The 16,429-nt window shown below is 34.5% G+C and overlaps 1 protein-coding gene and 1 long non-coding RNA gene across 4 annotated transcripts in view; one reads left to right on the top strand and one right to left on the bottom strand.

The window, feature by feature from the left end:
• Positions 1 to 16,429, top strand: part of loxl4 (lysyl oxidase-like 4) — a 58,374-nt gene that overhangs the window by 13,001 nt on the left and 28,944 nt on the right. For all 3 annotated transcript variants that reach the window (XM_087279698.1, XM_087279697.1, XM_087279696.1), the window contains exons 5-7: positions 5,274 to 5,312; positions 7,514 to 7,727; positions 9,683 to 9,863. In XM_087279698.1, coding sequence (XP_087135824.1) covers positions 5,274 to 5,312; positions 7,514 to 7,727; positions 9,683 to 9,863 — 434 coding nt within the window. The remainder of the gene's footprint in view (positions 1 to 5,273; positions 5,313 to 7,513; positions 7,728 to 9,682; positions 9,864 to 16,429) is intronic.
• Positions 6,726 to 9,297, bottom strand: LOC147834270 (uncharacterized). The gene is made up of 2 exons (XR_015506363.1): positions 8,593 to 9,297; positions 6,726 to 8,432 (listed from the first exon to the last, which is right to left on the bottom strand). It is a non-coding gene; the product is annotated as an uncharacterized LOC147834270 (long non-coding RNA).

Raw genomic sequence — 16,429 nt, 5'->3', positions numbered from 1 at the left:
AAAAAAATTCAGCTCCAGTGAAAGTTCTGGTACCTTTATTTTTGCTTGTATTTAGCAATAAAGTGCCAAGCAATAATACCACACAATGTGTTAAATGAATGGGTTTAAAATAGTTTACAAGGTTATTACAGTTCCTACCTGCTATTCTTTGATTTGTCATTTCCCTTTCATTGTTGTCTTACTTTGCTCCTCTTATAGAAGGCTGCTGTGGCTCAGAGGTATTTTTTTGAGGAACCACAGTCACAGCGCAACTATTTCATTCCCATCGTCTGAATGGGCTTTGGCTCTGCTGTCGCGTTGACCCATGTGCTCGTTATAAAAAGCACAACCTTAATCTTATGGGTCTGCGGTCCACAAGCTTTTTTAGTTGTAGGTTTGTACTGGGGCTTTAAAAGTGTTCTACTTGCTTTCTCCACATGATCTGTGTATGCTAGTGAACAATGTGTTCTGATAAACAGTTCATTGAGCAATTTCCTTTTGTTTGTGCACTAGGAAAAAGAAAGACCGTCAACAAGTCACGACAACAAAATATTTTTTATGCTACTTTAGCTTATTTCAATAAGTTAGTCAGGTTTGATATAACATTTGTTTGGCAGTGACCGAAGTAAGTTGAGATGACTTAAAAAGTTTAAATTAACAAAAAATGTAGGCAACAAGAACTTTTTACAGTGTAAGAAGAAGTCATGGTTTTTTGTCATGAGTAAAACCAAAATTATTGCTTAAAAGTCAAAATGATGATTTACTAAGGCGAAATTATGACTCAAAAAATCTAAATTATGATTTACCAAGGTGAAATTATGACTCAGAATGTCGAAATTATGATTTATTAAGTTAAAATGATGACCCGAAGTCAAAATTATGATTGACTAAAGTGAAATTGACCCAAAAAGTTTAAATTATGATCTACTAAGTTAAAATTATGACTCAAAGATAAAATTCTGATTTACTAAAGTGAAATTATGACTCAGTCAAAATAAGGATTTTCTAAAGTAAAATTATGGCTCAAAAAGTCACAATTATGATTTTTTTAGGGTAAAAAGAAGATTCATAAAGTAAAAATTAAGTTTTTCTAGAGTAAAATTGACTGTCGAAATTGTGACTTACTAAATTAAAATTATGTGAATAAAAAAATGAAATTATTACTTAAAGTCAACATTATGACAATTATTTATGACGTTATGACTTATTAGGTCAAAATTAAGAGATAAACAAATGTAATTATAACTCAAAATTATGACTTAACAAATCAAAATTATGATTTAAATAATAAATTACAAAATAAAAAGTTGATATTATGATTTGATAACTCAAAATTATATCTTTAAACATTTCTGTTTTCTTTAAAAGTCATATTTTTAATTTAGTAAGTAATAATTTAGATTTTTATCAGTGGAGTATTGACATAGTAAGTCATATTTTTTGTTTTAGACCAGAATTTTAACTTAATGCATGATTTTTTTTCTTACCAGTCAAGAACAGGTTTCCATAGAAAGCTGACAGGTTTTTGTTATCTTTTTAGGCTTTGTGCCTTTTCCCCCCCTCAGAATCCTAATCTGTCCTGGAGGTCACAGCAACACTTAAGCAAACTTTTGTTTGTTCCTGATTTAAAAGACAAGCCACAAACAGAAATTCGAAGACGCCATTTTAACTTAAATTACAGATTTTAGTGCTTGCTGTGGCTTTTGTGGCTTCCATCCTAGGGAATCTCCAGTTGGCTCTTTCTCGTATGTGAGCATGCCCAGTACCTGACCTCACCATGCAGTTCGTGCATTTTGCTATAAGCGCCAGACTTGGCAGATTCACTGAAGAGCGACTCCTCTCACAGTCATTCAGTGATGGTGAGCCGTCCCGCCCTGACACTGCCTCTTCTGGATCGCCTCTCTGAAGATGTTGTAATTAAATGTTAGGCCACTTAGAAGATTTCCACGTTTCTGGCAAGTAAGGAAAAAGCAGATTACAATTATGGCTGCGCCCTTTGGCTGCTGTGTCAGCAGGACATACTCTGTCTGTGTCACCGAGGAAATAAAAAGACTTGAGCCACAATTCAGACTCAAATATCTTTATGCGAAATTATCATCTAAAGAAATTAGATACACTATTTTACTGTAAATGCACTATTACTATTAAATACATTATACAGTCTGATTCTGTCCTTAAACTTTCAATCACCTTCTATAATTATGGAGTTTGTATGTTTAGTTGTGTCATTTATTGACAGGCTTTACACTTTTTATTTCGAGTTCATTGATTGAGAAACATTTGATTTAGCAAATATGATCAAGTTTAGGGTTGGCATTCAGGGACAGTTTTGCTAACTAAAGCCTACAATCTCAAATGCTGTTTTATTAATGTTGATATTAATCAAATCCTGCACCAAAAAGTACAGAAAATGTGTTAAAGGTTGACTAAAGGTAACATTAACAACCAAAAAAAAAAAAAAGTAAATAAACAAAATAGATTGAGATATTTGAAGACAATGTTAAAAGTGGTCTACGATCCCATAAAATCCCAAACAGGGAACCTAACAATATAAAAAAATGGCCTGGGACTGAGAGTTGGGGGAAGGGGTCTTCTTTATTGAGACAATTAAGTTCCTTCAATGTTTGGGCCCAAAGTCTGATGGAAAATCTGAGACACATAATATCTATAAGAGTGAGAATTCAGTATTGGTTAATAAGAGAATGCGCAGGCTTCCAGGATATATGTACTCTTTTTGTACAAATAAAAGTGCCTGAAATTGAAAAGAAAAACTTTTTTATGAAAACTTCCACCCTTAAAATATGTGTTATTGTAGGTTGAAGAGACTGTCCTTAAACTGTGCTGTTTTTAGGATGTACTCGCACTATATCACAGTTTTGAGTACCCTACTGCTTCAGCTTCACCAGCATATTTTCTGGGACGCAGTGAGAGAGAAAGAGTTGTGTACAGACTAATGCCTAAAACAGTGGCATGATTGTTGTCTCCAAACAGACCAGCCCTCTCTATCATTAAGTTTTCTTGGTTCAGCAGTAAACCAAGGGTGGAACTCTTGCCCTAATTACATGAGCAGGTGGGTACTTCAGTGCCAGAAACTCTAAGAACAAATAAAAAGGAAAATAACAAACTATTATTATCTAAAGTATCTCTTCATAGAGACGCCACATTTGATATAGTCTCTTTTTCTTTCTTTCCTGTTTATCTATTGTTATATCCACCCATCCATCCATAATTTTCATTTATCCATCCATCCATCCGTCCATCCATCCATCTATCTATCCATCCATCCATCCTCTTTTTCTGTCTGTCTGTCTGTCCTGTTTATCTATTGTTATATCTATCCATCCATCCACCCACCCATCCATAATTTTCATCCATCCATCCATCCATCCATCCATCCATCCATCCATCCATCCATCCATCCATCCATCCATCCATCCATCCATCCATCCATCCATCCATCCATCCATCCATCCATCCATCCATCCATCCATCCATCCATCCATCCATCCATAAATTCAAATTCTATCTATCTATCTATCTATCTATCTATCTATCTATCTATCTATCTATCTATCTATCTATCTATCTATCTATCTATCTATCTATCTATCTATCTATCTATCTATCTATCTATCTATCTATCTATCTATCTGTCTATCTGTCTGTCTGTCTGTCTGTGTCTGTCTGTTTATCTGTCAGTCTATCCGTCTATCTGTCTGTCTATCCATCTGTCTATCTGTCTGACTGTCTGTCTGTCCGTCCGTCCTCAAAATTCAAAGTCCATCCATCCATCCATCCATCCATAAATTCAAATTCTATCTATCTATCTATCTATCTATCTATCTATCTATCTATCTATCTATCTATCTATCTATCTATCTATCTATCTATCTATCTATCTATCTATCTATCTATCTGTCTGTCTGTCTGTCTGTCTGTCTGTCTGTCTGTCTGTCTGTCTGTCTGTCTGTCTGTCTGTCTGTCTGTCTGTCTGTCTGTCTGTCTGTCTGTCTGTCTGTCTGTCTGTCTGTCTGTCTGTCTGTCTGTCTGTCTGTCTGTCTGTCTGTCTGTCTGTCTGTCTGTCTGTCTGTCTGTCCGTCTGTCTGTCCGTCTGTCTGTCCGTCTGTCTATCCGTCTGTCTATCCGTCTGTCCGTCTATCTGTCTATCCGTCTATCCGTCTATCTGTCTGTCTGTCCGTCCGTCCGTCCTCAAAATTCAAAGTCCACCCGTCCATCCATCCATCCATCCATAAAATTCAAATTCCATATCCGTCTATTGTTACATCTATATATCTGTCTATCCATCCTCATACTTTTTAAATTTTAATTCTGTAGTCTTGAGTCACTTAAATGTCACTAGGCTGCAGATTGTGGTATGGTGGAAACATCCAGGATATTTTACGAGCTTGTTAAACTGGAGATTCCACACTGCATTTGACTTTGGTTTCTATTCGGTTGACTGATATTTTCTCATGAAATTTCATTTGTTAAGACGGTTCAGCCAGGAGAACGACTCTATTAAATTTGTATTTAATTACCTATTTTGAAAGTCCTCATTTAATTGCATTTAATAAATTCTTTTTGCATGTGGAGTCAGAAAATAAAACAATTCGGTTTAATCACTGTAGTGAGTTAAACATACATCATTGTGGGTTGCCAGTCCAGATCTATAATAACTACCACATCTAGCTGGACAGATGGTGATGATGACGGTGATAAAATAATGTCTCTTTGTGATGACAGGTGGATCAAAGGGCAGGTGTTTCTGGGTGGATCGCTCTCTCTTTCTCCCTCTCTCTTTCTCTCTTTCCCTCTCTCATTCTGAGTAAATTGGTCTCAGTTTGTTTTTTAGGAACTCTTGCTGTGCCAATTCCGGGACTCCAACCAGTGGAAATATCTGTTTATAGAACGTACATATTTGAAAGCCAATTCAGTGGTAGATTAAGCTAAAACATATGTGTGTGAGCTTTGATGTCTTTGTCTGTGGGCCATACATTTTTATGATGATATAATAGAAATGTAAACTGAAGAAACCTTAGTTTAAAGTGTTGACTTCTGCATTACCTTGAAGACACAAATGGTAATGAACCAGTCTAGAAATAGTGCTTTTTTACCATATAACTGCCTCTAATGACAAAAACTGATGTGGGGTTTTAGTTTCTGTACATTTATATTGTCATATTGCCAGTATAATATTGCTATTTTTCGCTTTTCTGTCTGGGTAAACAGCACCATAAATTCCATAGTTTTCAGCTTTTGTTGACACTTATATATGAATTTATTTCTGTTTACAGGAAAATATGGGATAAAAAAGTCAAGGATTCAACAACCAGGTAAATATTTCTATGCATACTCAAGTACATAGTGGAGGACAAAATTAAGTTATAGGTAATTTATAACTCAATTAGGTTATAATTAAATGATGCAGGGAAAAAAAAGAACACATGAAGAAAGGGAGGTGTAGAAAGGCAGTGAAAGCCCAGACTGCAGCTGAAATATCTTAGTAGTTCTTTAGCAACCCTCTGCCCTTTATTATTGTAAATTATTATTAGCTGCTTCAGTCCAAAATCTACAATATCAGGATAATAAAGATAAAACTGGAGTGAACATCAGCAAGCTAATAATTCATATTCATATATGATTCTGTATTGATTCTAAGATTTTCTGAATTATTTTCTTAGATCTGAGCTTATTTTTTTTTACCAACAAATAGCACTGCATGCTTTAAAAAATACAACTTGAAACTAAAATAACCATTCATAATTTTATAGTGGTATAAATTAATTATTTTCATAGTCAGCTATTTATTTCATAGTGGCATAAAGTCAAGGTGATATTGAGTTAAATTCAGGTATATTTGACCACTTACGGTTCATGACTTTGTCAAATGCACAAGTGCTTTTCTTCATGAACATTTGTTCATGCCTAAAAACTAGCCTAGAGCACCATCTGTTCTGAAAAAAGTAAGCTCAGAATCAATTCCTGGTAGAATTGACGCAGAATGATTTCTCAAATCAATTTATTGCCACAGCTCTAGTAGAATTACTCACTTTTTGGCATATTCACACTACAAGAAATGTATAATAATTAGATGAATGCATTCAAAATGAAACACTGGACCAATTTTTTAGGTTACTTGACAGAGTGTACAGTACTCAGTACATGCAGTAAGCTAATGTTAGTAGCGTTTACCTCTTGTCTGCACAGTTGTGTTTTTGGTAACACTTTATTTTGATGGTCCCTATTGCACATTTTGTTGACATTGCATTGTAACAACATGCCAATTAATTCTCATTTGAGTAATTGTAAACTGTCTGCTTAATATCTGCTAATACTGCTCATTCAACAGACATTTAACTGACTATAAGAAACTTTGCAAGTTCATGTCAAGTCACGCTAACCCTAACCTAACAGTCTTATAACCTATTGAGAATTAGAGATGTGCTGTAATTGTTATATATTTAATATAATTGTGTTTCCTTTTCATGTGATTAATTTGACTTAGTGTTTGTTTTTTTTTTGTTTTTGTTTTTTACAGATACACTACCTTGTTTTTGTACTTTAGTGAAGTACTGCAAGAAAATGAATGTATGTCTTTTTTTGCCATGTGTGTTTACTCCGATAACATTTTATTTATTAGTACTAATTTCCAATTGTATTTTTTTGGTTCATTCAACTTCTGTAGTTTCAGACCATTCAGACAAGAAATGTTCAGTCAGCACAACTTAAAAAAACAGAGCCATGTGTGTTTGCTCGGATAACATATAATTTCTTAGTACTAATTTCCTTTTGTATTTTCTTGTTCTCTCAACTTCTGTCATTTTTGGCCATCCAGACAAGAAATGTTCAGTTAACACAACTTTTGCTCTGGTAACATATAATTTCTTAGTACTAATTTCCTTTTGTATTTTCTTGTTCACTCAACTTCTGTCATTTCAGGCCATCCAGACAAGAAATGTTCAGTTAACACAACTTTTGCTCTGGTAACATATAATTTCTTAGTACTAATTTCCTTTTGTATTTTCTTGTTCACTCAACTTCTGTCATTTCAGTCCTGCAGACAAGAAATGTTCAGTTTGCACAACTTAAAAATATTTGTTGTGCTGCAGGTGCAGGTTTCCAGAAAACTACTAATGTTAAGTTGACTCAACTAGACATTTTTTGTTTCACTGACAAATTATTTTCAGTCAGTGTAGCTGATGTTTTCAAAAGTTGAGTAAACAAGAAAAAACAGAAGGAAATTAGTACTAAGATTTTTTTTGTTGAACTGGCTTAAAATTTTTTACAGTGTGGCATGTAGATGCAATGTAACTTAAATTCAACAAAATGTGTTAAAGGCACCATCAAAATAAAGTGATGCTGTGTTTTTTTTTTTTACTCTTGATGATACAGTATGCGGTACTAATATTATCATCTATTTTTATCTCTCCTTTTTGTTTTTCAACATAGTTTCACATCATTCAATCTCAACTATCACAAAACACACAACAAAGCCACTTGAATGTACTGTGTTATTGGTCTTGATGTCTTCCAGATTGAGTCAGATGGCTAAGAAGAAGGGATTCTGGGTTGAGAAACTTCATTGTTTGGGCACAGAGCCCAGTCTGGCTGAGTGCCACACCCAGCTATCAATCCCTCGAAGCCCCGCCCCCTGCAAGAATGGTCGCTATGCTGTGGCCCGCTGTGTCCCAGGACCACAGTTTGCCCGTATGTCCTCTGGCAGACCGCAGGCACCTCATCCTGTCCAGGTAATCTTTGAGACATTTAAGTATTTTAGATAAATTTATAAATTTGTTATTAAGAGACAATTATAAAACACAATTATAAAACAGTGATTCTTGATTCCGATTGGTTGAGACGCATTAGAAGCTGTTGTAAATTGCTCTACAAGCATATACCCATGACTGTTGGCAACCATTAAACCATCAATATACTGAGCCAGAGAAACTCAATTCATCTTTATTTATATAACACTTTTACAATGTAGGTTGTGTCAAAGCAGCTTAACATAGAAGTTCTAGTATAGTAAGTTCTAGAAACTTTTTAATTTGCTTTGTTTTGTGAGACCTTGCTGCAAAAGTTGAATAACCCAGCAATTAGTAAACACGTGAATCTGTAGTATACAGTGAATTACTAACAGCTAAGGGGCTTTGTTATACACAAAGTGGAGTAAACCATTTTATTTCACGGCTGTCTGGAATACTCAATATTGACTGGTCATTTGCAACATTCAAAGGTATGTTATCCCAAGACAACAACCGTTAAATAATGCAGGCTGATCAGGAAGTTTTGAATCGCCTTAAATGTCAGGGATACATTCATATATTTATATCTACATATATTCATATATTTACATACACATTCATATGCATCTGCTTGTCTATCACAGTGTGGTTTTGGACTAGTTTTGGCTGTTTGTTGCCTTTTTGTGAAGGAATACGTTGATTCAGACTCTGTCCTGGAGGGTTGGTGTCTTGCATAGTTTGCCTCTAAGCCCAATCAGACAAACCTGAGCCAGGTAATAAAGCTCTTACTGGGCTTGCTAGAAACATCCTGGGAGGTTTGTTGAGGCAAGTTGGAGCTAAACTCTGCAGGACACCAGCCCTCCAGGACTGAGTTTGGGCACCCCTGCTTTCTTTTCTGGTTTCATCTCTGTCAGATTTGCGTTATTGACTGTTTGTCGCCATCTTATGGCAGAATAATGCAGAAGTTAGTGTATATTCTATCAGCTGTTTCCTTTATTTCCTTCCTATTGAGCTTTGCTCTGCAATAACAATCTCCTGCATGTACTTCATGTATCCATGGCTTTTTTGGGGCATATTGTTTTATTCTACACAAAGCAGTTAGCATTGTTAAAGCATTTTAGTGTGCAGTGATTTTTATCTTTGCACCATCTATTTTTCTTAAAAGCAATGAATGTCTTATTTCAACAAGTAATCATTAAAAAATGTTAACAATACAGACTGTCACTTTGAAAGGTAGGTGTGAGGGAGCGAATTGAGGGACAACAAAGGTAATTATCCAAGTGCAGTTTAATACTGTAAGACTAGTCTTACAGGCAAGCAATGGTCAATACAAGAGTAAAATAGGAACATACTGGTCATCCAAATTGTAGTAATTAAATGTAAGGCTGCGAAAAAGCATACAACAAAAAACACAAGGCTTAGGTCAAAACCACGGCTGGTAAAGCAAAGCACTAGAAACACTCGCTATAAACACTTAACAATGAACTAATGTGTGTAGTGTATTATTAGTCCAAATGATCTGCCAGACACTGTACTTATTCAACCTAAAGTATATTTCAATCAGGATTTCCACAAAAAAAAAAAAAAAAATATATATATATATATATATATATATATATATATATATATATATATATATATATATATATATATATATATATATAAGTAGCATAAAAGTTTTTACCATTGATGCTAACCATAAATGTTTCTTTATTAGTAGACCAGCATATAGAAAGATCTAGAAGAAATGATGCTAAAAAATCCAGCTTTTCCATCATTGGAATAAATTACATTTACGGGATAATATGTATAAATCAATGTTAAACAAACCATATTTGTTGACCACTTATATGAAGATTGTAGTCCTTAAATGTGTGTTGTGGCTAAAACCCAGGCCAGAAGTGGGAAAATATGATTACATGAAAGAAACCTCATCAATTTCATTTCTTCACTCATAGCTGTCAGTGCGTCTGAAGGCAGGGCCGCGTCTGGGAGAAGGCCGAGTCGAGGTTCTGCGTGAGGGAAAGTGGGGAACCGTGGTTGACCACCTGTGGGACCGTATTTCAGCCAGCGTGGTGTGCAGAGAGCTGGGCTTCGGCACTGCCAAAGAGGCTCTGACTGGAGCTTACATGGGTCAAGGTAATAATTTCTTTAATTGTCAAATGAATTCACTCAGAAATTAAATTCTGTCATTGTTTTACTTACATTTTGGTCAAGTGTGAAACATCAAGTGGGTGACAATGCATAATTTTCATTCTCATTAACTGTATTTATCACTGATACATTGAATAATAAATTATGCACTTTGCTCCTGCATTGTTTGATTTTGGTGTGTTGATCTTATAAACAGAATAACTCAAAAGGTCATCATGTGTGTAGGAGCCATACATTGTTTATTGGCGATTGGCTACAAGGTATCAGTAGGAGACTATATAACTGTGGCTTCACTGCATGGAGGAAGAAAGTGTTGGTATGAAGCACACAGTTTTTGACCGTAACGTAGCATACCGTAGCGCAACTCAACTCAAAGTACAACTTAAGGTAACAGAGAAGTGCATATGGATTAAGGAAAAGTGATGAAGTAATTATGTTGATTGGAAAATAAAGACGTTTTAATTTGCATCTATTTTGCCTACGTACTCTTACTTTAGGCATACAAAACTTGCTTGCTCTACCAACAATAGCGGCAATTGGAAAGCCGCTACAATGTGTTTTGTTTTTATTTCACATTCTTCGGCAAACAAAACCATGAAGGTTTCGGCTCAATGTTTTATTTACTAAAGAATGTAAAATAAAAAAATATATATAATGCAATTACTCAATGAGTGTGAATCATGATCTTTTGAGTTACTATTGAGTTGGCAAAAAAGTTTTCTTCACTATTGTGTTGAAAATCAGATTGAGACAGTTTCATAAATGCGAAAAACAGTATTGCAAGATTTAGGTTTTTCCATTGGGTTTTGATTTGATTTGATTGGTCAGTCTCATGTGAGTGATGGGTTGCCCCGCCCTCATGCTAGTAAACACTAGTCTAATGAGAGACTAATGTCAAGTGTAAACAACGGAGAATGAAATTCAGTGCTTTTATTTCCAACATGCTAATTTATGTTTGTATTATTTAATTTTACGATAAGTTATTTTATGAAACAACCTTGATGGATATTATAGCCAGGCAACATGAACTACGTATCAAGCATTGATGTAACACCTCAAATTTGTGCGTTAATTGTGTAGTTTATCCAGCCTGATCTCATGAGGAAACGTAACTATTTTACATTTGTCAGTTTAGGGGCTAATTTGCATATTTCAAGTTCAGTCAATTGGAAATGTAAGGTTTTTTTAAAAGGAAGCGTCTCACCAAACTCCACCACTAAACCCAACCGTCATTGGGGTAGGAGCAAATTGTGCAAAATTTTACGAATGAGATTGTACGAATTCATACGATTTAGCTACTAAATCCAAAAGTTATGAATTGCTGTGAGATATTGTTGGTTTATCAGGAAATCTGATATTACAAACCCATATTCAATTATGGCAAAATTTGTCGTATATGCAAGAAAAAATACTGGTAAATCTATATATCAGTCGATCTTTAATGAACACATTGTCAGACAAGATAAGTGATGTTGTTGGTAGTAGTGATTTTTGATATTGTGATTTTTTTAAGGGGTCCTAATATGCCAATTTTTTACCAGATGCAATGTAAGAATCATATGTTCATAGAACGCATCTCAAAATACATCACAAATCCTTTCTTACTGTATATTCTGTAAACAGAAGCAGAACCGTTGTTCTTATGTGTCTGCTTAAATGCAAATGAGCTGCTGCTCTCCCCATCCTCTTTCCAGAAGAGGGCAGGGCTTTACAGATCATGCCTTAAATATTTAATGCTAGCAAACAAAACATTTGTATGAGTTTCAGAACCGTGTCAGTGTACTTTTCTGCAGGGGAAGAAATCGCATGTGTATCAGTATATTAGACCTGTGAATCGGTATCTCTTGGCCAAACTGACAACACACACCCCTAAAACAACTCAATTAGGAATTTGTCCCTTTGGGTAAAAAATTAGAGCTGTAATTGATCTTGATTGATCCGTCATATGTACAGATCAAAGCACACTGTTTGGACCCACGGATTAATATATTTTTAATTGTATATTAATCCTAAATTTGTACAGTTTGCAGAGAGATCCCCTCTCGTGTCATTCAAATCACATGTATGAAAGCATTTAGGCTTTCCTATAAAATATGATGACGGAAGAAGTTGTGGTAGGTTATTCAAGATGTGGTGGGTTTCTTAGGTTATTAAGAGTGTTTTCTGTCTCTTATTGTTTAGCTTGCATTAATGCATTCAGTGTTAGCTGAAAGATTAATCATTAAAAGATCGGGATCTCAACACCCACGCAACATAAATGATAAATGATTTGCATATTTTTATTAATCCTAAGATTCAGTCTTTAGTCTTTTGAGTTAGTTAAGTTACATCCAAATAACACAGTACTGGCATAACAGTTTATAGATTAAATAAAACCACTGATGTTTATGGTAAAGGTTAACATCACCATTATATGCGTTTAACTTGACGCTCAAAAATGAAAGCTGTAGGCAGCAATGACATTATTTAACCAATAGGCAGGCATCAAAAATATGTCACTGAATAATACTTCAAAATGATCCTTCTAGCAATGAAACATGAAGTTTTATGAGTGAAAAACTGAATCAGTTATCGAAAATGAGACTAAAAATAACCAAAGAATATAGGTTGTACAAATTATAATGTTGGATTTATACATTTAGGGTTATCAGCAACAGTTGTAGCAGTTTTTATTTAGTCTGATTATTTTTTATTTTTATTTTTTTGAATAAAATTATAGGTTTTAATTTCTGTTTGTTGAAACTAAAAGTTTCTCGCAGTGCTGTGTTTGTAATAAATGGAAAGCAAATTACATTTGTCTCCTTCCCTTTTTGGCTGACCTGAAAAATGGTCCGATCTGTGACTAAAAAACTATAATGTGATCCGATCCCTGAAATTTGAGATTCGTTACACCACTAGAAATTATTTAAATTAGGATACTATGATGTGCTCCTGCTAGAAAATGAGTTGAATATAGAAAATAATCGAGGTGTTTGAAGAAGATCGAAAAGTTTGCTTAAAGATACAGAGGAAAATGCACTTTGGAGGGACTTACTGCTATGTAAACCTGCAGATCTTTCTCAGCAATGTTACTCACTAAAGGAAGTTGAGTGTTTAAAAAGCATTTGCCTTTAAAGGAACAGTACACAAATTCTCTTTCTATTTACCTACTCTCATTCTGAAACCAGCTGGATCAACATAAGTGCGATTAAATATCTGAATTTACAGTTTTTGGTGGAAATATTCCTTTAATCTGCTTTGAATCAATATGGTGATTCATAAATAAGAGCTTGATTACGATCACAGTTTGCCACATGATTCTGTCTGAGTCTGAGCTTAAATCATAAGCTCTGTTTATCTGTGGGATACGCCTGTCTGCTGCTGAAAATGAGAGCGGGATAACGTGATGATTTCTTACATGATGTAATATCACACTGTTCAGGTGCAAAACATGCATAAATGGCAATAATGATTTTTGTTTAAGCCAAGGAACTTTCTGTGGCTGTACGCTGTACGTATTAGTGAATCAAAGCTCACCACTGATCTGTATTCCTGGCACTGGTTTGCTCTGACAAGATGCGATAATTGCTCTGCCAAAAAGAAACGATGACAGTAGCAATTTATTGAAGACTTCCTGATATCGCTTTGATGAAAAACACAGCCGCAGTGTTGTGCAGGTTTTTATTTTAAGAGAGGTAGGGAAATGGTTTCACTCGGGGTTTGACTCATAAAGGATGTTTTATCAGGTGCCACTTCTCACAGAAGTGAACGGTTGAAATGTTTATTTATGAGTAGTGATGATTTTAGAGGTCTGTTTTTTTTTGTTATATAAGCCATTTTTTACCAGTTAAAGATGTTTGAAATGAATCCGCACGACTAGTTTCATTTTATGAATATACTGTAATCTAGTCATTGTTACTGTTTAGCACTCTCAAATACACTCAGTCAAATACTTCAAGTTTTATGTTTGATGTGTTATTTGATTGTTAATTGGCTGATAATTGTATTCAAAGCAATAATATAATACATGTCGTGTGGTTAGAACTGGTTAGCAGTGGTTTGCACTGTCGCCTCACAGCAAGAAGGTTAGCGGTTCAAGTCCTGGCTGGGACAGTTGGCATTTCTGTGAGGAATCTGCATGTTCTCTCTGTGTTCGTATGGGTTTCCTCCGGGTGCTCCGGTTTCTCCCACAGTCCAAAGACGTGCACTCTAGATGAATTAAATAAACTAAATTGGCCGTAGTGTATGTGTGTGAATGTGAGTGTGTATGGTTGTATCCTAGTACTGGGTTGCCACTGGAAGGGCATCCGCTGTGTGAAACATATGCTGGATAAGTTGCCAGTTCATTCCACTGTGGCGACCCCTGATGGTTAAAGGGACTAAGCCGAAGTAAAATGAATGAATGACTGTTGTGTTGAACACCTCAATAGCTGTAATTAGGGCTGGGCGATCTGGCAAAAATGCAATATCGATAATTATTTTACATATTGAACGATAATGATATATATTTTAATTGAAGTTGTTAATGCTTCCACATTTAAAAGAGTACTCCAGCAATGACTGATACAACAAAAATGAAAGGCATAACATACTTTCGGTGGCTGAAAATTCGGTACATCTCTAATACCAACACACTTATAGATCCCCATTGTTGCACATTTCTGCTGTGTGATTGGGTTTTAGATCAATATAGAATAAAAAGTCCAGAGCTTATCATTGTTATTGACCTAAATTGTATCGTGATTGATATAATATCATTTATTGGCCTAGCCCTAGCTGTAATATTAGTAATAAGCAAGCTAATATTTGGCTCAGTTTTATTTTGAAAGAAATTAAATATTGAATCCAGCAGGGATGCATTTAAACGATCAAAATAAGAGTAATGCTACAAAAGATTTCTATTTCAAATAAGTTCTTTTGAATTTTGTATTCAATAAATAATCCTAATATTTTATCATTGTTATCATAAAAAAGATATTAATATTGGTAATGACAAGAAATATTTCTTGATCACAAAATCAGCATTTTAAAATGACTTCTGAAGGATGATGACATTGAATTTGGCTTTGTATAATAATCTGAATAAATTACATTTAAAATATGAAAATAGACTGGTAATATTAAAGTTTGTAATAATATTTCACTATAGCACTGTTAAATCAAATAAATACAGCGTTGGAGAGTTGTATATAGTAACATAGCTGTACATACACTTGTCAGTTTGTATATTTGCATTCAAATATTATGCGTTTTTGTCCTGTCTCTGTAATTCTGTTGCACTGTGGAAGCTCTGTCAAGAAAACAAATTCCTCACCAATTGTCGAAAGTGAAGAAAAAAAAAAAACCTTGAGAGAAATAAGGCTCGGTTGGGCAGGACCATATCTCCTCTGGCCAAACTTCTTGTGCAGAGCTACAATCTAGGCACATAAGAGACTTATCTCAAAAATATAAAGAAGAAATCGAAGAATATTAAATATATAATTAAACTACACTTGAAGTCGGATTTATTAGTTACATTTTTTTCCTTTTTTTCAATTTCTTTTTAATTGCGAGAATTTTTGCAACATATTTTTAAATATTATGGTTTTAATAACTGATTTTGTGTATTTTTGCCATGATGACAGTACATAATATTTTACTAGATATTTTTCAAGATACTAGTATTCAGCTTAAAGTGAAATTTAATGGCTTAACTAGGTTAAATCGAAAAAGTGAGGGTAATTAGGCAAGTCATTATTTAATGATGGTTTGTTCTGTAGACAATCAAAAAAAATTTTAATTAAAGCTGCTTTTATTATTGCCAAAATTAAGCAAATAGGAATTTGTCCAGAAGAAAAAAATATTATAGGAAATGCTGTGAAAAAAAAAATCCCTGCTTTAATCATTATTTGGGAAATACTTGAATCAGAAAAAAATTTCACAGGAGGGCTAATAATTTTGACTTCAACTGTATATCTCATAAGACAAAAGCAGCTAAACAGGGTTATTGTTACTGATATAAAACGTATTCATTTTAATTAAAATGAACAATGACTTAAACAGTGTGATTGGCCAAAAAATAAAAATAAAAGAAGAAGCAGAAGCAGAAAGTGACTTCACTTGCTGAGTTTTGAGTTCATTCATGTATCAAGATGTAGCAGGACTATTTAAGATCAAAGATTGCCATCCATAGCGTCTTTATGCACTTTATTGTCCTGTATAATTTTCCCAGTGCAGCCGAGGCCACAAAAACATATAGTGAGTGAAGAGAGACACAAATTAGTGCTTCAATGACAGAACAGAGCTGGACTGTTTAGGACAGGCGGTAAAAATAGGAAATCTGTTGAGATGGGCTACATGTATAACAGACTGTGGTTACTGCATTTAGACATGATCCTGAATAATGGTGTTGGTATAGTCTTAACTGTGCTGGCTGATTTTTCCAGACATTTAGTATAACATGAAGCCATAGTTCAGCCAAAAATGAAAATTCAGTCATCACTTACTCACTATCATGGCATTTCAAACTTGTATGGCTCACTGTTTTTGTTTTGTGGGTCTAAATTTGCACCACAAGTTGACCACAATAATTA

This window comes from Danio rerio, chromosome 13 (genome assembly GCF_052040795.2).
Source record: "Danio rerio strain M-AB ecotype USA chromosome 13, GRCz13ab, whole genome shotgun sequence".
In the NCBI taxonomy this organism is placed as follows: domain Eukaryota; kingdom Metazoa; phylum Chordata; class Actinopteri; order Cypriniformes; family Danionidae; genus Danio; species Danio rerio.
This window is presented reverse-complemented; position numbering and strand designations above follow the sequence as displayed.